Here is a 21349-nt window from a genome sequence, read left to right as displayed (position 1 = left end):
CCATGCATCTTACAAACAGTAATTCAAATACGTTGGGTTTTTTCTTCAAATCTTACACGCCACAAGGATGAACAAAGCCTAGGAAAATGTCTGTATGGAAGATCGTTTTCTTGATGGATTGTGATGAACCCCTCTGCACATCATGCCCCATCATGCCCATTCAACAAAGAGGAGAAAACGAGGAGGGTGAGGGGAACTACAGGGCAGCTAGCCTCACCCTGGACCCTGGGACGATTATGGAACAAATCTTCCTCAAAGCACATCCAGGTCCATGAGGGATAAGGTGACTGGTCATAGTCATCACTATAATCTTAGCCCAGTCTGGTTTGCCTTCTGTGATGCACCCTGCGGACAACGGGAGAGCAGTGGATGCTTACCCTGACTTACAGCAAAAGGACACTTACAGAGTACCTCACGGGCTGGTACTGGACACTACTGTTTTAAGTCTTACCCACCTGGGTGGCGGGATAGAGCACACTAAACTTTGCAGATGACACCAAACAATGCTGGTGGGGGACAGGAACAGGACAGGAACCCAAAACATGGGAGGAGAGGGCTCCCATTCAGTTAGATCTTGAGTGACATGCTGAAAGTTTAAGTTCATCAGTCCTGCACTTGAGAAATAATAAACTAAGGGACCTGGGGCTAACAGCAGACACAACGAATAGGAGTCAGCTATGTGCCCCCTTGCAGCTATAAAGGCCAAGCCCGTACCAGGCTGCACAGTAAAAGCATGGCCAGCACATTAAAGGGAGTTATTTTTCCCCCGTATTCAACACTTGCAAGCTGCATCTGGAGTAACATATCCAGTTTTAGGCTCCTCAGTACAAAACCAGACACTGACAAACGTGCAACAAGTCCAGCTGAGGACCACCAAGATTGTTAGAAGGCTGCAGCTCATGACATGGCTCAAGGGAAGCTGAGCTGGGTTTGTTCAGCTTGGAAATTAAGGTTGCAGGACCTGCAGTCTTCAACCACCTAATGGATGGTTACAGCAAATATGGAGCCAGACTCTTCAAGAAGCAACAGGCAAGCTACAGCATCTCTGACTGTACATTAGACCAAAGTTTGCGCTGAATATGCTACAAAACTGGAACAGGAAGCCAGAGAGGTTGTCGAATGCCCATCCCTGGAAATACTTAAAACTTGATTGGACACAGCCCTGAAAAACTTGACCTACTTTCAAAGTCAGCCCTGCTTTGGTCAAGAGGTTGACCCAGATGACCTCCAGAAGTGCCCCCAACCTAAATTACTCTATGATTCTAAAAACTGAAAAGATCACTGCAAACTTCACAGCGTGGCTAACAACCACACAGATATCTGTTTATTATCTTATGCTGTGTGACTGTATTCAAATCGCTTAAGATAACTTCCATAATATCAGTCTTACCTTAAGCCCTCATCATCAAATAGTCCAGGCTGTACAAGCATTCAGCTACAGACAATCTGTCAAAACCATAAATCCTAAATGTAACGATACTGAAGTTTAGGAGTGACGTTTATCTCTATGCAAGTAAAGCTACCCAATTCCAGGCCCTCATTCTCAAAACCTCATGGTTTGGATAAGATACACAACTCAAGCCCTGGCCATTTTTAGTTCCTCACAACAGCTCAGGTAATTTCTTTGAGCCTTTGTGTCAGACACAGGAAGAGAAATAACATGGAGAGTGGCTAGTATCCTTTGTAGAATATAGCATTGAGACATGTACCTTTCTAGATACACACGAGCTAAGATTTTGTGTATACTGAGATTCTGTCCCCAAAGCTTGAGAGATTTTTTCCTACAGCTGTAGCACACCCATAAGAAAATTAATTCCTTAGCTTAACTTGCTTGCTTCTTTGCATATGATTTTTATAAAAATTCAAAACCCTAAGATCTGGAGACAATACCACAACTGTAGCTTTAGGTTTTTCAACCACTAACTACATATCTACAGATTTTTCCAAAAGTTAACATTTATTTGTAAGTTCATACTATTAGCAATCATTTGATAGGAATTATGCTCTTAAAAAATAAGCTTAAACAGTAAGATGTAAAGCTAATAATGGTCTTCTGTTTATGAACACCTTACCCAAAAGCAGATGAGACATCCGTAACTAGAAAGTGTGGCAACCTCCTTTTGACAGTGTAATAAAGAGCCTCTCCATTTGATAATATGAAAAAGAGCTACTAAAAATGTGACCTTTTGCACATAATTTGCACATTTTTCTGTTATTTACTCTCTTCTATGCTTGTTATAAGCAGAATGATTGACCATTGCATTGTATAGCTGTTTGTTTCCTTCTCCTTCCAACTAGTGCTGCTGTTAACATTCTCCACCACACCTTCTACTCAGAGAAACAGGAACATTCAATGCAGATTTACTAAAAGATCTCTTTTCCAGTTGATGGTAAATACATATAACAATGACTTTATCACAACAGAGAATGTAGGAATGGTTAAGAGGATATGCTCAGTGGCTAACAAGATGTGCTAACCATATTTTCCCTGTTGTGTCACGATTCTAGGAGTCAGGAAAGAATACAGAACACTGGGATTCTTTAAGAAATCTTGTACTAGTCTACTTCTGGAACGATTAAAACACCTGTGACAGATAGTCTATCCACTCCATATAGGGAAACATTTATGTAGTACCATCAGTTAAAGCTTGAAGGAAAGTAACATCTGTTTAAACCAGTTTACCAAAACTAAGCATACATTGAGAAGAAAAAAATGTAACTGGAGGCAAAAGGAGGGTATGTCTAGCTATAGCATAGACTCCTTCATAAATAAGTAAACAAATAATACTCTTAAGTTTGCTAGGGTGCCCGTTCAGCCACATGCTTAACCACAGCTTGCTTTCGCTTTTAACACCATATCAGTCTTTAAGGAGCAGGAATTAGAAGTCTGTGCCCAATTTGCACTCAAAGCTCCCAAAACCCTGTATCTTCTGCCCTCCATCTTAGTTCTTTTTCTTTTGCACATCTTCCTCTTCCCAGGTAGCAGGCACAAATAAAACAAACCAATAAAGTTTGTCTACCTGAGCTGAATTTTTTTTTTGGATGGATAATTCTGCCAGATAAATAAACTTCCAAATATTAGAGAACAAGAGAAGGGACACAGAACAGTCAAGACAGAACACTTTTGTTTTTGTCAATGTTTCTTTAAATCCCAATCCAGCTCCTAGTAAGACTGGACACTACTTACAACACTCCTAGAACTGCAGAAGAATGGAAACACAATAGGGAGCGAGTGGAGAGGGGGACAAGACAGCCCAGTGGCTGGCTTCAGACATTCACATACACAAAGCCAGCATCCACTGGAGTCATTAAGGCCCAGATGCCCCACTAATAGGAACAAACCCAAACACAAAGGTAGCACATGAAATGTATTTACCTATTTAAACACAGGCAGCTGGTCAAGCTAGAATGGGGAAGGTAACTGCTAATTCCTTGTACTACAAGGAAGGAATGGAGTAAAAAAACCCAAGCCCACGGGCAGGTTTTTGCTTTGTGAACCTCTGTCTGTGCTGCTGGTTAACAGTGGTAAGTATAAAAAAATCAAAGAAAAATAATCTATTTATAGAACAAGTCAGTAGTCTGAGACATTTAGAAAAAAGTAAAAACAAGTCCTTCTTTAAAAATGGATTTACTAAAACAACTGTCACCCAGGATGACCCCAAGCCCTCTGGTCCTCTGGCAAAGCCAGGGGCAACTTCAAACAAGAACTGTTGCTGATTGTACACTGGTACACATCCAGCAAAGCCAGCAGGGAGGGGGATTTGCGCTGCGAACAGTATCTGCAGACTGCTTGCTGGTATCGCTTGAGGCCATGCCCGTAGCCTGGTGATACTGGAAATAGTTGTGAGTGAAACTTTTCACAGAAGCACATGTCAGTGTAACCTCTGAGGTAAGTGGGCTGTCTTCTTTCCTTCCCATCCCTGGGTACAGATCACAGAAGCTGGTGCCCTGGGTGCTGTACCTCCTTGCCAGCTCCATCCTGCGTGAGACAACTTTAATGTGCAGGAGTGCAGAATTCTAAGCAAAGCCTAGAACAGGAGAGGGCAGCCCTGTGGAAAGGGAAGCACTCTGCTTTTCCCAAGCTCTGGTCTAGCTAGACATCTCCATCAAGGTTTTCTGGCCCTCCTCAGGACAGGAAGATCAGCTGTTCCCCACCAAGGAAAAAATTTTGCCTAGTGGAGTAGAGTTGGGTTTCTTTTTTGGTAAACAGAACCTTTGCTGATTTCTGAGATCATGAGCTCCTCTGCCCTTTAGCTACAAAAGAGAAATTAAAAGAAATTCATCCACTTGCTCCCATCCTTATAGTGTAGTGTTAGCTGCCTGGATATGGAGGCAACGCAACTCTCCCAAGACATTGCCCTACTCACTGGGTTGGCATGGGGAGGCAAAAGATAACTTACAAAGTCACCTCCTTAGGGTAACCTGGTAGGCCTAAAGGCTCCAGCCTATGCCCACCAATTCCAGGCCAGCTCCACTGCCAACATGTACTTCTAACACCCTGAAGTGTCTAATCTAACAGCCTTGGGTTTGCTCAGTCTCCAAGAGCAACAGCCACACTCAAAGATGGAAATACTCGAGTCAAAAAACACTAGCTGGAACTCCTAATCAGGCGGTGGCTGCATAGATGAGTTGGTACCACTGTGCCTTGACGTCCCCATTGTATGAAGGAAGCCAGCTGTAAGGAAGGGACCAACTCTGCTGCAGGTCTGTACATCCTTGGAAGTGAAGCTCAGTGGCTACATTAGCTTCAAACCCTCTCTTTCTGAAGGGTTTCAGTGGTCCATTTCCCAAAAAGTTCCAAACATCGAGTAGTTGCTAACTTGTCTCCTTGAGATCTTCCATTGGTAGTTTGTAGCTCAATAAGAATGGAGGAGGTGGTGCATGAGCAGGGCTACTTGGTCCCTGCATTGGCTTCTTTGCACAGTTTATACAGATGTAATCCTCATTCTCAGCCATTTCTGGAGAGACACCAACACAAACTTGATGAAACCACTCATCGCAGCCACCATCACACTGCACCCAATCCACCTGCAAGAGATCAGATCAGCAACACATAGCACATTACAAGGAAAGACAGATAGGCATAGTTTCTATGAAGAAAATACCTTCTATTAAACCCACCTGATACACCTAGAACACAAAAGCTTTTGGGCACAAATTAAGGCCTTATAGAGCTTGTTTTAACAAGCTGCTTCAGTTTAATAAAAAATAACACTCTTCCAACAAACCTTGCCCCTCTTGCATCCTTAGACCACAACACCGCAAACACACACTACTACTATTGAGGAAGAAGACACTCAGCTCTCCTCAAATGAAAGACAGGTAATGCGAGAAGACGTTTAAAATAGGAGCTTGCTCAGGGACAGTTACTTCAGCATAATTGAGAGTCTACAAATACACATCCTAAATTATATATATCCCTTTAGACCACATTATCAAATAGTAGCTTTTGCAACTTAAAAAATACAGAAAACAAAAGGACTTGATTGCTGCTTTTGGCTAAAAATAAGCCATGTGACATCAGCAGCTCTAATACTTTTCTACCAGTTAGATATTGGGTATACAGCTGGCCACCAAATGCCAAAAAAAAAAAAGCACACAAACTCTAACTCCAAAGTGTCAGAACATTTAAGAACATTTAAGATAAAGTATTTCAAACTTTGAGCTGAACTTGCTATAGAACAATTAAGAAAAGGCATAAAAAGTAAATTAAAACCTAGGAAGGAAAAAAGATGAATTATTAGATTTCTGTAGTTCCCCAAGTAAAAGTACATGTTAATTTGAGTCAGTGGGCAGAAACTGAGGTCTGCAGGATAAGGAACACAGACTCTTTAATTTTAATGGCATGCACTGGTACAGCTATAAAAATTGTTACTGCTGTAGTTCTGCCTTCACCTTGCAGGGGAACGTGACAATGGAAATATATTACAAAAATAACAGTAGTGGCAACCTATCTAAAATGAAGAAATATCATCAGCTCAAGATTTTACTTTAGTTTGTCAGAAAACTGCTCCTGAACAAATTTTTAAAAGTGACTAGTAATGGACACTAACAGCTGAAGCTTCAGTCATTACATTCCTGTATCTGCCATTTTTTGCTTGTATGGCATTCACCTGTTGAATGTACAAAAATACATCCAACCTTATGGCAAGACAGTCATTCTGTTAAAAGCTTTGATTATACAAGCAGTTTCACTTATGGCAGTTTGATAAATTTAGTACAACCTTCTTTATAATATGAATTTAAAGGCACTCTCCTCCCTCTTGCAATCTCAATTTCTGTAAAAATGTACTAATATAAGCTAATTATCATCTACGAAGTAAAGAGAACAGTGGTACAAAGATTCTATCATCTTTTGAGTGATTGAGTGTAATTGCTAAACTTGGTCTAAATTTAAGACTTCAAAATTGGTCTTTTAACTGGTCTTTTTAAATGTTCTAATGAACACTTGAATTTTATGTTTCAATTTTGCAAAACATGAAATAGAAGTTCTTGGTATTTGTAGTTGTCCCTACTCTCTCTTGTGCAAGCCAGTGCACTACAGTGTCAATCCCACAGTTACTACTGGGAGTGTTTTTTTCCTTCTTTCTAAAAAGCAGAAAATAAACATTCTGAAAAAAAATTTTTTGACCATAAATTAGTCCGTGTTAAAAGCTGACAATCAGGCAGTACCACAAAGAGAGGCAGACCAAGTTTCTTTTGTAATTATCCAATCAAGTCTAAAATCATTGATTATTTATCTCCAACAAGAAGTATGAAGCAATGCAGTTTGTAGGTCCCCCAGCCTGCAGCATCACTGTTCACAGGCTGTAGGCAAGAAATACAGAAAATTTATTTCATCTAGGAACATCACACATCCCACTTCTGTTCAGAAACACACTGAAGTCAGGAACATTTCTAGCTGAGTCAAAGAATTAATCCTCTGAATCAGCCAGTGCATGTTGCACATAGCTAGCAAAAACTTAAATAGCCTGAACAGGTTAAACTTCCCAACCAAGACAGAGTACCTTTTCCCAGATTCTAATTTTCCACCTTCTCCTGTTTTAAAGTACCTAAGAGAATAAGGAAGTTCTATAGTTTTATCTACTACATCTGTGTACCTAACCAAGTACTACTCAATCCTCTCTCACTTCTATTATACCACTTCTGTTGCTCATGCTGTTCAACCTAATTATTAAATTACACTGGGGTTTTAGACTTTGCATGGAATTGCCTATGACAGAACTACGTGAAAACTCACTTTGTCCTTGCAGGGCCTCTGGCAGTTCTGTGCAGCACATACAGCATTCTCATCATCCGACTCTTCCGCTCCTGACCAGTCATACTTAGAAGGAATATCTAGAACCTTCTTCTCTCTTTTTTTCTCTGTGCTCTCCTTTGCTAGTTCCACCTTTGTGACAACTGTCTTCTCTCGCTTCTTCTTTCGCTCCTCTTCCTTAGCTAGTTTCTTTGCTAGCTTGTTTAGCTCCTTTGTCTTATCCATGGTGAGTTTTAGCTTCTTTTTCTTGGGTTTTTCCAGTTTTTTCAGCTCTTTAGATTTTTGCTTCATATCTCCAAAGAACTGCTCTGCTCTCTCCAGCTTTCGTTTCCGCTTCCTCTCAGAAGAGTCTCTCCCTCTCATTTTCAGTGGTTTCTCATCCATGCTGTCATCCTTCATAGAAAGAGTGAAAAGAGATTTTTTTTTTTTTCCAAATGCAAATTTCCATATACTGCAAACCTGTGGTTTGTGAGATGAACTTACCTCCACCATTACCCTGACACGGTATGAAGAAAGCTATTCAACATACTGTTACAGATTCTAAAGAAAAAGGGGCTCAACTTTAATTTTGCCATACTAGAAAAAAAATCATAAGTGGTATCAACTGTGACAAAGTACAATGAATCAAAAATGTCCAGTGCGAAAAGTAAATCATCAGCAAGTGTAAGGAGGCAGAATAAGGAATAATTACAACTCCCTTCTCGCATTGCTCTTTAATAAAAGTTGAGAAGATTAATCATTTGTTACCCACTTTATTTTTCATCCTAGATCAGTCTTGTCTGTAATTATTTTTGAGAGAAAACAATTGTTACTCTGGAGATTAAGAAAGAGCAATTGGTGAATTCTTACTCAAGCAAAAGAAGAAAGTAACAGATCCATTATTTGAATAGCTTCCAAACTGGCACACATTGTAAATATCCTGGCATCATTAACAACTCTTAAATAGCAGATTCAGATCAAAGTGAGGCTTAAAATTGGCAAACTCTGTCAAACAGGTAGCATCCACAGTGACAAGTTCTATTTATGTCTAAAAGATTCACATATATAGCTCATCTGTACAAACAGGACTGACAATTTCAGTTAATCCAACTATATACTTTAACCTTAATAATGAATAGATTAAGGACATGCTATAAGCCAGTAAAGACTCCATTTTACTGTACATTACTTAATATAGCTACTCCACCCAAAACCAAATCCTCTAAAGATTATTTTACAAAAGTCTATTTACCTGCAAAATAGGTAGACATAGAAAGGTATTCAACTCAAAATGAGTAGTTCTGGTCAAACAAGTATTCATAAGGGTTAAATAGAAAATGCCATAACACACACACCCTCTTAGCCCCCTCCCCCGAAAAAAAAAGCTGTGCTTAACTATTCATATAACAGTCTGGCATACTATTTATAAATTGTTATTTGCTGGCATTCAAACTGCTTCTTCAAACAATTCCAGGCCAAAAACATTACATTAAAAGAACATTAAGCTTATGAAGTGAAGTACTTGAGACAAAAGAGGGTAAAGCAGTACTTCTTTGGAGGCAGGGTCTGCTTTATACTACTGTCTTAAGTGATGGCAGTTTGGCAACACTTTGACTTATCCATTGTATACAGATGGCACTCAGAAAAGGAGGCAACCCAACTAATATGCTCATCTAACCTCACTGTTCACAGCATGTAACCTTCCATTTTATATTACTGTACACTACCAAAAAAGTCAAGAACGAACCATCTTCAATATATTTCCTGTGCAGTTCAGTAACCCAAAAAGCAATCATATACTTCATAACCACACATGGTCAAACTGACTCCTAACTTCAGCTGACAGATGATAAAGGAGGGGTTCCAGTATAGCTCCTCAACACAAGAGTTTACCTTCTCTTCCAGCACAGCCCTCATTCGCACACACCACTTACCTACTGCATGAATGAGACTAAGTGATTTGGACTAGACCTTAGAATCGGCAGATAAGCCTGCCTCATTCATTGTCAGCTGAGCAGTGATCAGCACACCTTCACAGTATAGGAATAAAAAAATTGCTATGTATGTTATTCTGAGGAAGAATAGGAATCTTATTACCTGCATTACCAAACCATGTTTTATTAAAAAAGTGTGTTCTTTCCCCAGTAACAAAAAAAGTTCAGCAACATACAAGTATCAAGTTGTATAAACTAAGTGCAGACTTTTCATCTTCCTAAATGTCTCTTGTAATTCTTTTGCAGATCAGTTTTGATTCCAAGTGTAATTGAGAACAGCATTTCCTTCCCTAACCTTGTATTTTCTAAAATAAGGTTTGCATATGGAACTGCCTGAGAAAACTGTTCTAAATATGGTTAATTGTGGAGGACAGTGCTATGGCATGAGTGATCAAGAACTGAATTTTTGGATCTCTTACTCTGTTATTTTATGGAATCTACTATTCCCCAGTTGAAATCCAAACGTGTCAAGTAACTAAGCACTCAATTATCCAAGATTATATTTAAAAAAAAAAAAAAACAAAAAAAACCCAACACCAAAATAATGTGGGTTGTGGAGCTTTTTTGTACCAGAATATTTCTTCAAGTTCCATACCTCCATGACATGAAGGAATCTGTCCTCAGAGGGTGGATGAGTAGCCTGTAAAATCCGCCAGATGTGCTGCGTCTCATCCAGTGATACCTCTAGTAGATCTCCTACCATCATTAGATCTTCTAGCTGAGCTTTCGCTCCAGGTGACAGCTCCAATACAGGGGGCTCCAAACTGCGAGGTACCAGTGGACTCTTCCGAGGCTGCTTCCTTGGAGTGCTAGAACCTTTCACACAGGAAGGAAGTCATATAAGGATAAAAGGAAGAGATAAAAACCAAAAGAAATGACATAGTTTCTCCAACAACAATCTAAGGAGGGAGACAATCCCAGGCAAAAACATGGACATAGGTTTATATATCAGATTTCAGGAAACTAACTGCAATGTAACACTACCTTCTTCCAAACAACATATCCTTTACAACTAGCACAGGTAACAGAGCAGTTACCCTCCTTACTGACTGCTCATCCCAACTATCTGTTCAATTTTATCTCAATGCATACAAAAGCAAATACCTTGAGAGCAGCTTTTAGAAGCAGACGAATACGCATGTTCAGCACAGAATGAGGGAGCAGTCCACATGTGTGTCACCACTTCCTCTGATTTAATGGGGATTTCCTCATCACAAAACAAATTGGGCTCCAAGCTGCTAGAAGATTTTACACTGGCATTGTCCTGAAAAAGACCCATAGAAAACATGTAACATCTGGAGCCAGAATACCTACTTCGAAGTAAATTCTACTAAGACTGACCAATCTGGTGTTCCTAAACCCCTACTTTGAAGCACCCCACCAGAGACACCAAGACCATGTGGCAAAAGGTACAAGTTACATCCCCATTTAAACAGTGGATGAACACAGTAACTATGAAGATAGGTCAACAGATTTATAGCTAGTGTATGAGAAACACTGGACAATTTCCCTCACTCAGCAGTTCCTCAAGCATGGTCTTCGGAAGTCAACATAATGAACAGAGGCTTACTCTTAGCCTATATAATTTATTTTTTTTTTGCTTGAAAAATTTAATTGCAAGACCATATAAAGACCAGCATCTTCAGTAAAGCAGGGGTATGCTGAGTAAATGATGTTTACTGTAGAAAGAAATTATTAAAGATCTTACAGGTGAGGAAAACCAGGGTGTTCCCAGCATAGCAACAACATCAACACAATGGCAAACAATCAAATGTTGCCCTGGGATCAGGACTTTTACGGAAGTCTTGAACCATTTGAAGATAGGACCAAACACTGAAAGGAAGAGGGCTGCTAATACTTGAGACTGTTGTATTTCCATGAACAGAATATGATGGCATTGGCTTGTGCTCAGCTCAATGCATTGTGTAGGATGGCTGCTTGACTTTTTAGATGCATCACACTCTGAAATGGGACACATGCCTTCAGGTGCAGGTGGATCCATTAAGGGAAAAGATATTAGGAATCTCTTAGCAGTGGGAGAAGCTTTGTTTGACTTTGCATTACATTAGGCAGAGAATCCAGGCAGAGAATCCAGAGAAGGCACAAGCCCATTTGAGTAGATTCCCTGATGCTCCCTATTACTAACTTCTCCCTCTTCTTACTCATCCCTGCAGGCGAAATTAATAAAGATAATCTCCTCAACCAGCTGTCTATTTCCACAACACTTCCCAGAACTTAGCTACCCCATCACATTTGTGATGAAACTGGCCAACGCTTTAAACATACTTAGCATCCCATGTAAGACTGAAATCTTTCAGAAAACAACAAAACCCAAGAAGCTGGCTGAAAAGAAGAGAAAGGCTGTAGAGCAGTTATTGACAATATTTACCTGAAGATTAGCCGTGTGGGTCCCAAAATGGCCAACTCAGGAAATTGTACCACCCAGACACTGTCATTTCATGACATAAAAAGGGAGTTTGAGAATGTAATCTCTCTCTGGCTTTCAGTTACACTCTTAAAACCAAGTGAAGTGCACACTAATGATTTCAGTTCAGAACCAGAAGTGGGAAATTCAGATTTAAATTGCCCAGATGAAAAGGTAGAATAAATATATTCAGAAAGAGGAAGATATTTCTCCATAGTAAAGGTTGTATCTCGTGTAATATCTTGTTCTGGATATCACATTATACTAGATTAAAGAAAGTTCAGGGCTAGTAGGCAAATTAATAAAAAGGTATCACCATTTGGTAGCCATAGGCAACACAGGTGCAAAGGAATGAGAAAAAATACATGAGAAAAAAATGAAGGTAATTAAAGGGGAAATCTTACAGTAAATTTGACCAGAGAATTTGTCTGACTGTTTGGAATAAATCTTAAAAAAAGTGTAGTTATTGCACTCATAATAAAGTATTTGCTGGCAAGAATCATGTTTTAATTAGAAGAAGCATAATATAATCAAACAGGCCTTTTCACATGTTTTTTTAACCACTGCTGTACTTGAGATGTCCGAGACCGTGGTTTTGGAAATACAGTCTATAGACCCTTAGGGATCCAAGGATTACTTCTACAAGGTCCACAAGAAGCATTAATAGCAAATTCATACATGATGCATCATAATCTAGATACTTTTTTTTTTTTAACCACATCACTGGAAAATGTTTGTAGATCACAAACTGAAAAAACCCAACCCTTGAAAGCCAACAGTATAAAAATAAACAAACTCTGAGCAACTTTGCTAGCTCTTTTGAACTTTGCTGCTTCTAGTTCAGACCTGAAGAATTTGGTTGCCTGAAAATTTGTCTTCTATTCCTACCATGTTAACTGACCTACCAAAAGCCATTTTGGGTCCCTATCAGCTTTGCTTCAACAGATTTTTATTTTTAGGTTTTTCCAATTACATATAGCGATGAACAGCCAAATTAAAAGGGCTAAGTAACAGATTTTGAAATCATGACAACAGAATCATTATACAAATGAAATTAAACTCCTGCAAAACCATCAGATTCTGACAAGCATATGCCATTTTTCTTGACGTATGCTTTATCACAGCCTGAGAAAATGCCACGTCTTTCAGAAATCCCTTATTCTGACTCCTGATGCAAAGAACAGTTTGGAAATTATTATATTTTTTTAAATATAAAACTAATTTAATTAAAAGCTGTAACATCCAATTGCTATGTACTCTTGTTGGCATTTCACATAGGACTGTAAGACAATTGTGTGTGTTTGTATAAAGCTGCCCAGAAACAAAATACTAAAAATAAGAGACTGAGGCAAATCATACCTGGAAAATTTGCTGTCCCTTTATAAACCAGAAAAACTACCTCAGAAGAATTTAAGTTAGCATCTTTTAAGGTAGATATGACACTATTGCTAAGAAAACACTGCAAAAGAAGAAACAGTGGCATTGGTTTTGACTCTACATACATCAAAAGGACATTTCAGAAGTTCTGAAGTGAAATACATCAGACTGAAAACACTTGGCTATCTCTACAGCTGCCTTTTCTCATGCCACTTCTTCTCTAATTAATATATTTTAAAAATTTAACTGCAGTTACAATTTCTGAACTGAATCCAGACACTAATTTTACAACATGATCCAGACATCTAGTTCTGAGTATTTCCACACATCCAAAATTGAACAGATATACCTCCTTTATCCAAGGGCTGAATGAAAAGAAAGGTATGGAAAGGTGAAAGCAGCTCTGGCATCAGGAAACTTGGTACAGCATATGCAGTTTTCAAAGACTAATTTTTTGCTGTAGCAAAAACTGTTGAAGAACTCTCCACATAGACACTTATATGATGTTTATGATTCATGGTGTCTCTGAATGGGGCATAAAGACAACGTCCATCCTCCATGGTATTATAAATACAAATCCCTTTAGAAGTGTATCTTTTTCCTTAGCACTAAAAAGCACCTTCTGAAACTCAATCACAGGACATTTGGAAATTTTGAATAAAAGTATTACAAAAATTCCCAAGTTGTCCAGAGCTGAGACATTCAGATAAAATCAAAAAGTACCTCTTCTGCAACAGGAACCTGGGCAGAATGTATAGAGATAGCTTCAGCTAAGAAAAATATTCTTAAATAAACTCAATTAATAAAAAACAGGTGTTCTGCATTAATTCCATGTAGACAAGCCACACTGGACTACTTACCTTTATGTCATAGCCATACGTTTCCCTGATGTCTTCATCAGAGTCTGTCTCTTCATCATCATAATCTAAAGTCTGCCGTGGGGATGAGGACACACTCCCTATCACTCTGTTAAAGGCTGATTGCTGGAAACTAGTCAAGTGTCCCTAAGATAAAAATGGAATATAAGAATGAAACAATAAAATTTCCAGAAAAATCTATAAAAAAGCTGAGTTACTGACAAAGAAAACAGTGGTTCTTTTGGCCTGAGTGTAACTGCCTAGGCAGTCACAGAAAAGCGTAGTTACAGCCAGATGTGAAGAAAAATAGGCAAATATCCAAGGAAAAGGTTCTATTACATTTTATTTCCATGTTTATGAATAATAGCGACTAGAAAGATCTAGATATTGCTGTTCAGTGCTACCAAATCATAGCCTGTGGTTGTACAAACTTCTTCACCACAGCATCATCTGATTACTGGTCTCAATCTCAAGATGAAGAGGTCAGTTGTAAAAGTACCAGTGTTTGCCTATAGTCCTCACTGGAATTTACTAACAAGACACCAAATGCCTGAGAATGACAATCCATGAGAAATTACAAATATTAAGACCTTCAATTCTGTCAAGAGGGAAATGGAATTTGGACACCAAAGCAGCCACTGCTTTACACATCTTCAGGCTCTCAGCCGGCTGTTATATCTGAACCAGGGTTTCTTAGAAGCACCTTCAACAGTTGCTATTGACAGTGAGTACAAAGTACAGGCTTGTCCCCAGAGCAGCCTGTAACTGACTGAAGCCAGCCATAGCCTGAGGAGCACTGAACTAGATAATTTTGGTATGTCTAATTCTCAGCCTTTAACTACCCTCCCCTCTCCCCCAAGCTTCTCCAAGAAAGGTAAGGCATTTAGACAAGCCCCAGAAGGACAAGCATGGTAAAGAGCAAGATATCCACATCTCTACCTGCAGGTCTGGGTTAGCTGCTGCTTTCTGGAGCTCGGCACTGATTATTTTCTCTGTCTTCTCCCGTGCTGCCTGCTCCACCATTCGCTGGCTGAGCACAGAAAGCTTAGCCAAAGCAGAGGACAACTCGTCAGTGGCCAAAGCCTGCCGCGCTCGGTCCTGCCAACTCATGGCACGTTCTGTCAAGCACTGCAATGCCTCCCCTTCTGGCAGCCGTACAGGCAGCTTCTGCAGGGACACCAGCAGAGACAGTATTGTCTCAAGCCGTGGCCTTCGAGAACGCATGCAAAGTGGACACAGAAACTTTACTTCTTTGGCCTGCCAACTAGAGCCCTTCTTCTGAGAACTTGTTTTGGGAAGGGGCACGCAGCCACTATGAAACCAGTCTTTGCACAGCTCACACTGTAGCATGAATCCACTAGCTGTTTTGCGGCAGATACAGAATTTGACTTCTTCGATCCGATCCACCATAGTCATCTTGGCCAGGTTAGCTGCCCTGAGAGCATGCATGGCTTCAATCTCCTTCTGTTCCCGTTCCTTGAATATAGCCACCTACCCAGCAAAGACAAAACACAGTTCATAACCTTCACAGCTAAGAGAGATCACATTTATTAGCAATGTCGGAAAAGGGAAAAAAAACCAACTCCAAAACGTATGGAGATCTTCCCAGTTAAACTAGCCCAAAATTTAGGAATTGTGTGACCTAATTAAAACTTTAGCTAAAATACCTCTTCCTCAATTACTCACTAGTCCCCTGGGTCCTTCTGACAGAGACTTTATATAAACTTTAGATAACCTTCTCTGTACCTACAAAGTTTCTGAAGTTCATAATTAAATCTATCATAAGGCACCAGAAGAATAGTTTTTGACTCCAGGAAAGAAGTCAGAATCCATTCCACCCATCTGTCTACCAAGACAATGTGGTTGAGCATTGTTTCAATGTTGACTCAGCACCAGGAGTGTGAGAGTGACCACATACCTCCTGAAGCAACTTGCATTTCCTCAATGTCTCCATTCAAGTAACTATAACAAAGCATACTAAGGTAAAATAGACTGTGTGTATGGCACATCACTGAGCCTGCATATATTTTCTTTGTTCCTGGAGAAAGGGAAGCCAGATGACAGCAAACTCTTCTGATAAACTGCATCAATATCCTCCCCAACCAGGAGGAATCAAATATAACATTCCCCCCAGCCCAGTTGCTAGGACCAAGAACTTCCAGGCTGCCCTCAAAATCAACCTAACCAAATATGTCTTGATACTGTTCAAGGTAGAGCTGCACTTCATTCCACATTTTGATGGGATTTAAATAAATGTTAATAATAGTAGATGAGCAGCCACAGATATTAACCCAAGAGCATTTAAGTCTTACACATAGCCCAACACATATTAAATACCAGCACTTACCCTCTGAATTGTGCTTCCCTCTACTTTCACTGCAATTAAAGCCGAACTATATTCTTGTGTCAAACATATTATGAGATACCAGTTTCAGTGAGACTAATTTATCAGTTCTTCCATAAGATCTCTACACAGGTTAGAGACAAATTAAACCCAGAGGAGACACTACCTCTCTTTGCTCCTTACCACAGCTGCAGTGTCCCTGGCCTCCTCCAGCCCATCTTCCAGTTCACTTAGGGATTCCAAGTCAAGATCTTTCTCCTTTTCCTTCTCCATCAATTCCTTTGCCCTCTTCCGTCTATTCTTACTGCTCCCATAAACACCAATATCAGTCCGAGGGCTCAGAACCTGTAACCACCAAGAAAACTTACACTGTCAGAGCCAAGGATGCCAAAAACAGAAAAAAGTTCTGATCTGTAATGTTATGATTTCAGGGACACATATGAGAATGTCTAATAAAGGAATTACAACAGAGTCAGAGAGCAAAAAATACTCGGTAATCTAACACCTTTGATATCTGTCAATTAATGCTAGGAAGAGGAGAAATGAACAGAAAAGGATACAAGTATTTCATACCATGTGGAATTTGAATGTAATCAGCACCACAGCGATGTGCCATGTCAACTTGAAAGCCACTGTGTTTTCATGATTAAATTACAAAAATCTATTCAAATTAAGTTGTCATACATACAGTTAACTGAAATACTGTATTCAGTTAGATATCAGTAGTTTAACATTCACTTCAAGTGCCTTCATCAATTTCAAGTCTTAAAGATCTGCCATGATTTCCTATTTACATCAGCAATTTAGTGGCTGAAACAAAACTAAAAAATATGCTATGAGCCTTTTAATATCAAACATGAGAGGCTGCAAAGCACTTTTAAGGATAAGAATTAAATTTTAAGTAATCTTGATTAGTTGGAAGGCAGACTTAAATATAAAATCTATCAAATTAAATTTAATATAGTAAAGTTCAAATTGATACATTTAGGAAAACAAACAGTCAAATGCAAAACCAGTACACATTAAATAACTAGTTAGGCAGAAAAAATACAGAGAAAAAATCTGGACCTAGAATGCATCATAAACTGAACAGAAATCAGTGTGGTGATGTTGCAATAGGGGCAGATCCCACTGGGAAACATTAAACAGCAGCATCCCCTTTGAGACACAAGATATAATTACTGCACTTCACATGGCACTAGGGAAGCTATAATGAGAAGATTCTGTCTGGTTTTGGACATCTCACTAGAAGTGAGGACAAACCGCAGAGAATAGCAACAAGATAAAAGTATGAAAAATACAGCCTACAAGAAAGCATTGAAAGAACTGGAAAAGTTTTCCCTAGAAAAAGGAAGCCTGTCAAGTAGATATGATAAATCTTCAAACACATGACTGATTTTTTAAAAAAAAAAAAAGACAATGACTACATTCATTGAAGTGAAATAAAGAGTAGCTGACTGATTTTATAAGCTGTTTAACTATAAGAAAAAATATCTAATATATTTTCTTAGAATTTAAGCAGTGGAACAAGGTAAACATCCATCAATTAAAGACAGCTTCTACATCCATTTCAGGCCTGCATTTCCACACTTACACAAAAAAAGAAATCCTCTTTCCCTCCCAAAAAAAGAGTTTTGTTTCTTCAAAAGTAACAGTTGAAGTTGTCTATACATAAAACAAAACTAACCGAACATGGACTTTTTGCCTTTTCCAGTCTTTTCACCCAAGAACAGCTGAAGTTTTTTATTACATTCAATTATCAAAAGGAGCTGTAATCTACTGTAACTGAACCAGCTGTTCCCACCAGACCACAGAGGGCCATCAAGATCAGTTTCTGAAGGCTGACAGAAGGGTCTGTTGCTCACCTGTAACAGACTGTAGCTTGAGTTCTTCTTCAGGAAGGTCCTTCCTGTGCGCTCTCTCCAGCCACGTGCTGCAGCTACTTGTGACTCCAGCTGTGGCAGGGCATCAAGACGCACTGGTATTGGTCGACCTTTGGCAGACAAGCTCTCCAGTTGCTCCAAGTAGGCATAGTTGCTCCCATTCTGGGGTAAAAGAAATTGTCTAAGCCAACGACTCCACCATTAATCAGTGGGCAGCTTAATTTCAAGCCATATACTATTTTGTAACCAGCTAAAATAGAGTTCCATAGGAAAGGAAAGGAGGGCAATGTTTCAATCTACTGGTATTTTAAAAAACTCTCATACAGTTTTTGTCATTCTGACTTGGCCAGCTGACTTAGGGAGTAAGACAATCCATTTCTAGACGGTTGTCTTAAATGCTGTCTGCTTAACAGCAAGCTACTATATCTGAGAGTTGTACAGGGGCTGATGTGAAACCAATTGGGATTCTCACTTCAGTTCCCAACAAATACCTGATATAAGAATAGCAGTTGCAGTCCAGAGATTAACTCCCAGAAGCATCACAGAAGCCATCTCCCTTTTGGATCAAGTTACATGGATAGATCAATAGAAGGGGAGGGTACTGACCTAATGATGTCATAACTTCATCTATTTCAGATTGAAAGTTTTGGCCATCAATGCCATTACATCTTACACCATTTGGGGGGGAAAAAGCAAACAAACTAAAAAAAACATTTCCATAGCCAGCTCCAAAACTGAAGACCTGTGAGCAGAACATCTTCTGCTGCAGCGAAGTATTTCCAGTGACAGTATGCAGAACAGTTTCAATACCAAATACCCTTTGCGAGTTACATTTGTATCATAATGAATTTGCTGGCTTTTACATCCCCCATGAAATGCATAAAAGGAAGGGAAATAGAAATAGGATAGCCAACAGGGAAACACCAGCACAAAAAGAAATTCAAGCACGTGAGCTTGGTAAGCACATGGTAAGCGCATTTAACAGCTACAGCAAGGCTTCCCTTCAGGTCATCTTTGTGGGTAGAGGGGCTGGGAATAAAGAACATGTCTAAATAAAAGAACGGAAGCAGAAGATTCCAGTCCCTGCTGTAACCCCTACCTGAATGGCCTCCACTTTGGCTGTCCAGTCTCTAGCCCGCTGCAGGGCTTCTTTCAGTGCCAGCACATTGGGCAGGTAAGCAGGGATGTTCTTTGCTTCATTCACGATGCCCTCCAGAGCCATCATACTTTGGCGTGGTCTAGAGTAAGAAAAACCCCAATTCCAGCCTTCTCTCAAAATACCAGTCAACTAAAGCCATGAACTGGACAGGCTAGTGATGCAAATTCATCACTACACTGCAGTGTGGGATACCATGGCTCAATTCTTGGAGGGCACTACTGGCTACCAAAGACCAGGAGAGGTGAGAAAGCTGATGGACTTTGCACAATCAAGTTCAAAAGGGCACAGCATCAGAACTCCTTAACATCGAGGAAGCTGTCTTGTGTGGCATACTCGGTGTTTTTTATTGAGGGGGATGAACAGCAAAGACAGCAGCAACACTCACAGCCACCTGCCACTGTGCAACATGATAGGGAGTCAACTGTTCTGCAACTCATCAACAACCTCAAATCCAATTCTTGAGCAATCAAACTGTTAGGAGGTAAAAAAAACCAAACCTTATTACAGCTTCAAAGCCCCTACTTTTCACCACACTCCTCAAAAGAGGCTGAGAATCCCAGAAGAGTGTAAGCTGTAAGAACAGTTTGCAAAGGAACACTCACCTGGCCTGGAGGCAGACCTTGGCCTTCTCCTCCCACCTCTCCGAGACTGTAAGCAGCTCCTGCAGCTCAGCCATGGCTTTCTCTACAGCATGGTGTGGTGCCAAGCCCACACCCGAGTCAATCAGCTTCTTCATCACATCTAGGGTGACCCTCTGGGGATCCAAGAGGGTGGACCTCACCTCATCCAGCCACCGTGCCTGCTGCAGTTCTTGCTTCAACCTTGGCAGTTCAGGAAGTTCTACATAAAGACCAGAGCCCATGTCTATCAGCTCCTGCAGCTTGGAAGAGTCTGGGATCTCATCCATCATAGCTTCTTGAGCACGCTCATGAAATTCTTCCACATCATCAAGCAGATTCTGAAGTAGCATACAGTACAAATCAATTAGGAAAAAACGCCCATACAATCAAAAGGGAAAGTTGACTGAAGGATCATTCAGTTGTGAATTTGTATATGATCATCACATTATGTCAGAGCTTCTACACACAATGCCACCCAGTTGTCACAAGCCATCAGGTCTGATGCATATTAAGTAACAGACCATCTAAAGTCATTTGGTGGCCCAATGTTTCATCCACAAGGCATATTAGTTGCATCAAACTCTGCACCTAAAATAGTACAACTGCAACTGACCACAGCTCCCAACAAAACAGAATATTAAGCATTGCCCGGACAACATTAATTTTAAAATAGTGGGGGGAAAGGGGACTTCTGCAAACAGGTCATCCTTTCAATCTAGCATCAGGGTCATTACAGTAATGATCGTAACATACAAGAGAAAAAACACACTGAGGAGAAAGAACAAGCCAGAGTTGTACAAGGACACGAATACCAAAAGATCACTAAAATAACAGTGGTCAAGTATGAAATTACTATTTACTACAGCAGGCCCAACACTTAAACACATCAGGGTTTTATTGAACAAAGGAAAAAAATGAAAATGCAAAATCCTCTAATGAAAGGAGACAATTTCACAGAAATCCAACTGCACTGCTGCAGTTGTCCTCCTCATCCTCATGTTTTGGCACTGCCAATGAAAAAAATCAGACAGCAAACAGACATGAAAGAATGTCTGCAGGAAATTCATTCAAGGACACTCAACCAGTATACTCAATTGATTCACTCCTGAGTCTCTTACAAAGAGACAGGTATTTCTGATAGCAAGTCAATGGCACAATGAGGAGCAAAACCTGCCTTTCCTAACCCTTAGCTTACTGCCTGTTTTGTCTGATGCTGCTTTTCATGACTGTCTGGAAACCAGAACGCATTTACAAAAAAGAAGAGGACCTACATTAGAAAGGTTTTTATTTAGGGAACATATGCTGACTGCTTCATAGTGACAACAGTACATTATTACAGTTTAATAATTATAATGCCTTTTGTGTTAGAAAATACTCATCATCCAACATGCCAATTATTTTGCAATTCATTATGATGGATAATTGCACTCAAATGCCATGTTGAAAGTTAGTG

General features: G+C 39.8%; 1 protein-coding gene across 4 annotated transcripts in view; it reads right to left on the bottom strand.

The window, feature by feature from the left end:
- Window positions 1–1289: 1289 nt before the first annotated feature.
- The window catches only part of KDM5A (lysine demethylase 5A), a 51956-nt gene continuing 31896 nt past the window's right edge, over window positions 1290–21349 (bottom strand). For all 4 annotated transcript variants that reach the window (XM_049822632.1, XM_049822633.1, XM_049822635.1 and 1 more), the window contains exons 19-28: window positions 19879–20234; window positions 19217–19355; window positions 18100–18279; window positions 16418–16579; window positions 14830–15381; window positions 13894–14037; window positions 10336–10495; window positions 9827–10047; window positions 7241–7651; window positions 1290–5028 (exon numbers count right to left, since the gene is read on the bottom strand). In XM_049822632.1, coding sequence (XP_049678589.1) covers window positions 4816–5028; window positions 7241–7651; window positions 9827–10047; window positions 10336–10495; window positions 13894–14037; window positions 14830–15381; window positions 16418–16579; window positions 18100–18279; window positions 19217–19355; window positions 19879–20234 — 2538 coding nt within the window. In that variant the 3' untranslated portion in view covers window positions 1290–4815. The remainder of the gene's footprint in view (window positions 5029–7240; window positions 7652–9826; window positions 10048–10335; window positions 10496–13893; window positions 14038–14829; window positions 15382–16417; window positions 16580–18099; window positions 18280–19216; window positions 19356–19878; window positions 20235–21349) is intronic.

This window comes from Accipiter gentilis, chromosome 18 (genome assembly GCF_929443795.1).
Source record: "Accipiter gentilis chromosome 18, bAccGen1.1, whole genome shotgun sequence".
Lineage (NCBI taxonomy): Eukaryota > Metazoa > Chordata > Aves > Accipitriformes > Accipitridae > Astur > Astur gentilis.
The sequence above is the reverse complement of the archived record's forward strand: the minus strand, read 5'-3'. Positions and strand labels throughout refer to the sequence as shown.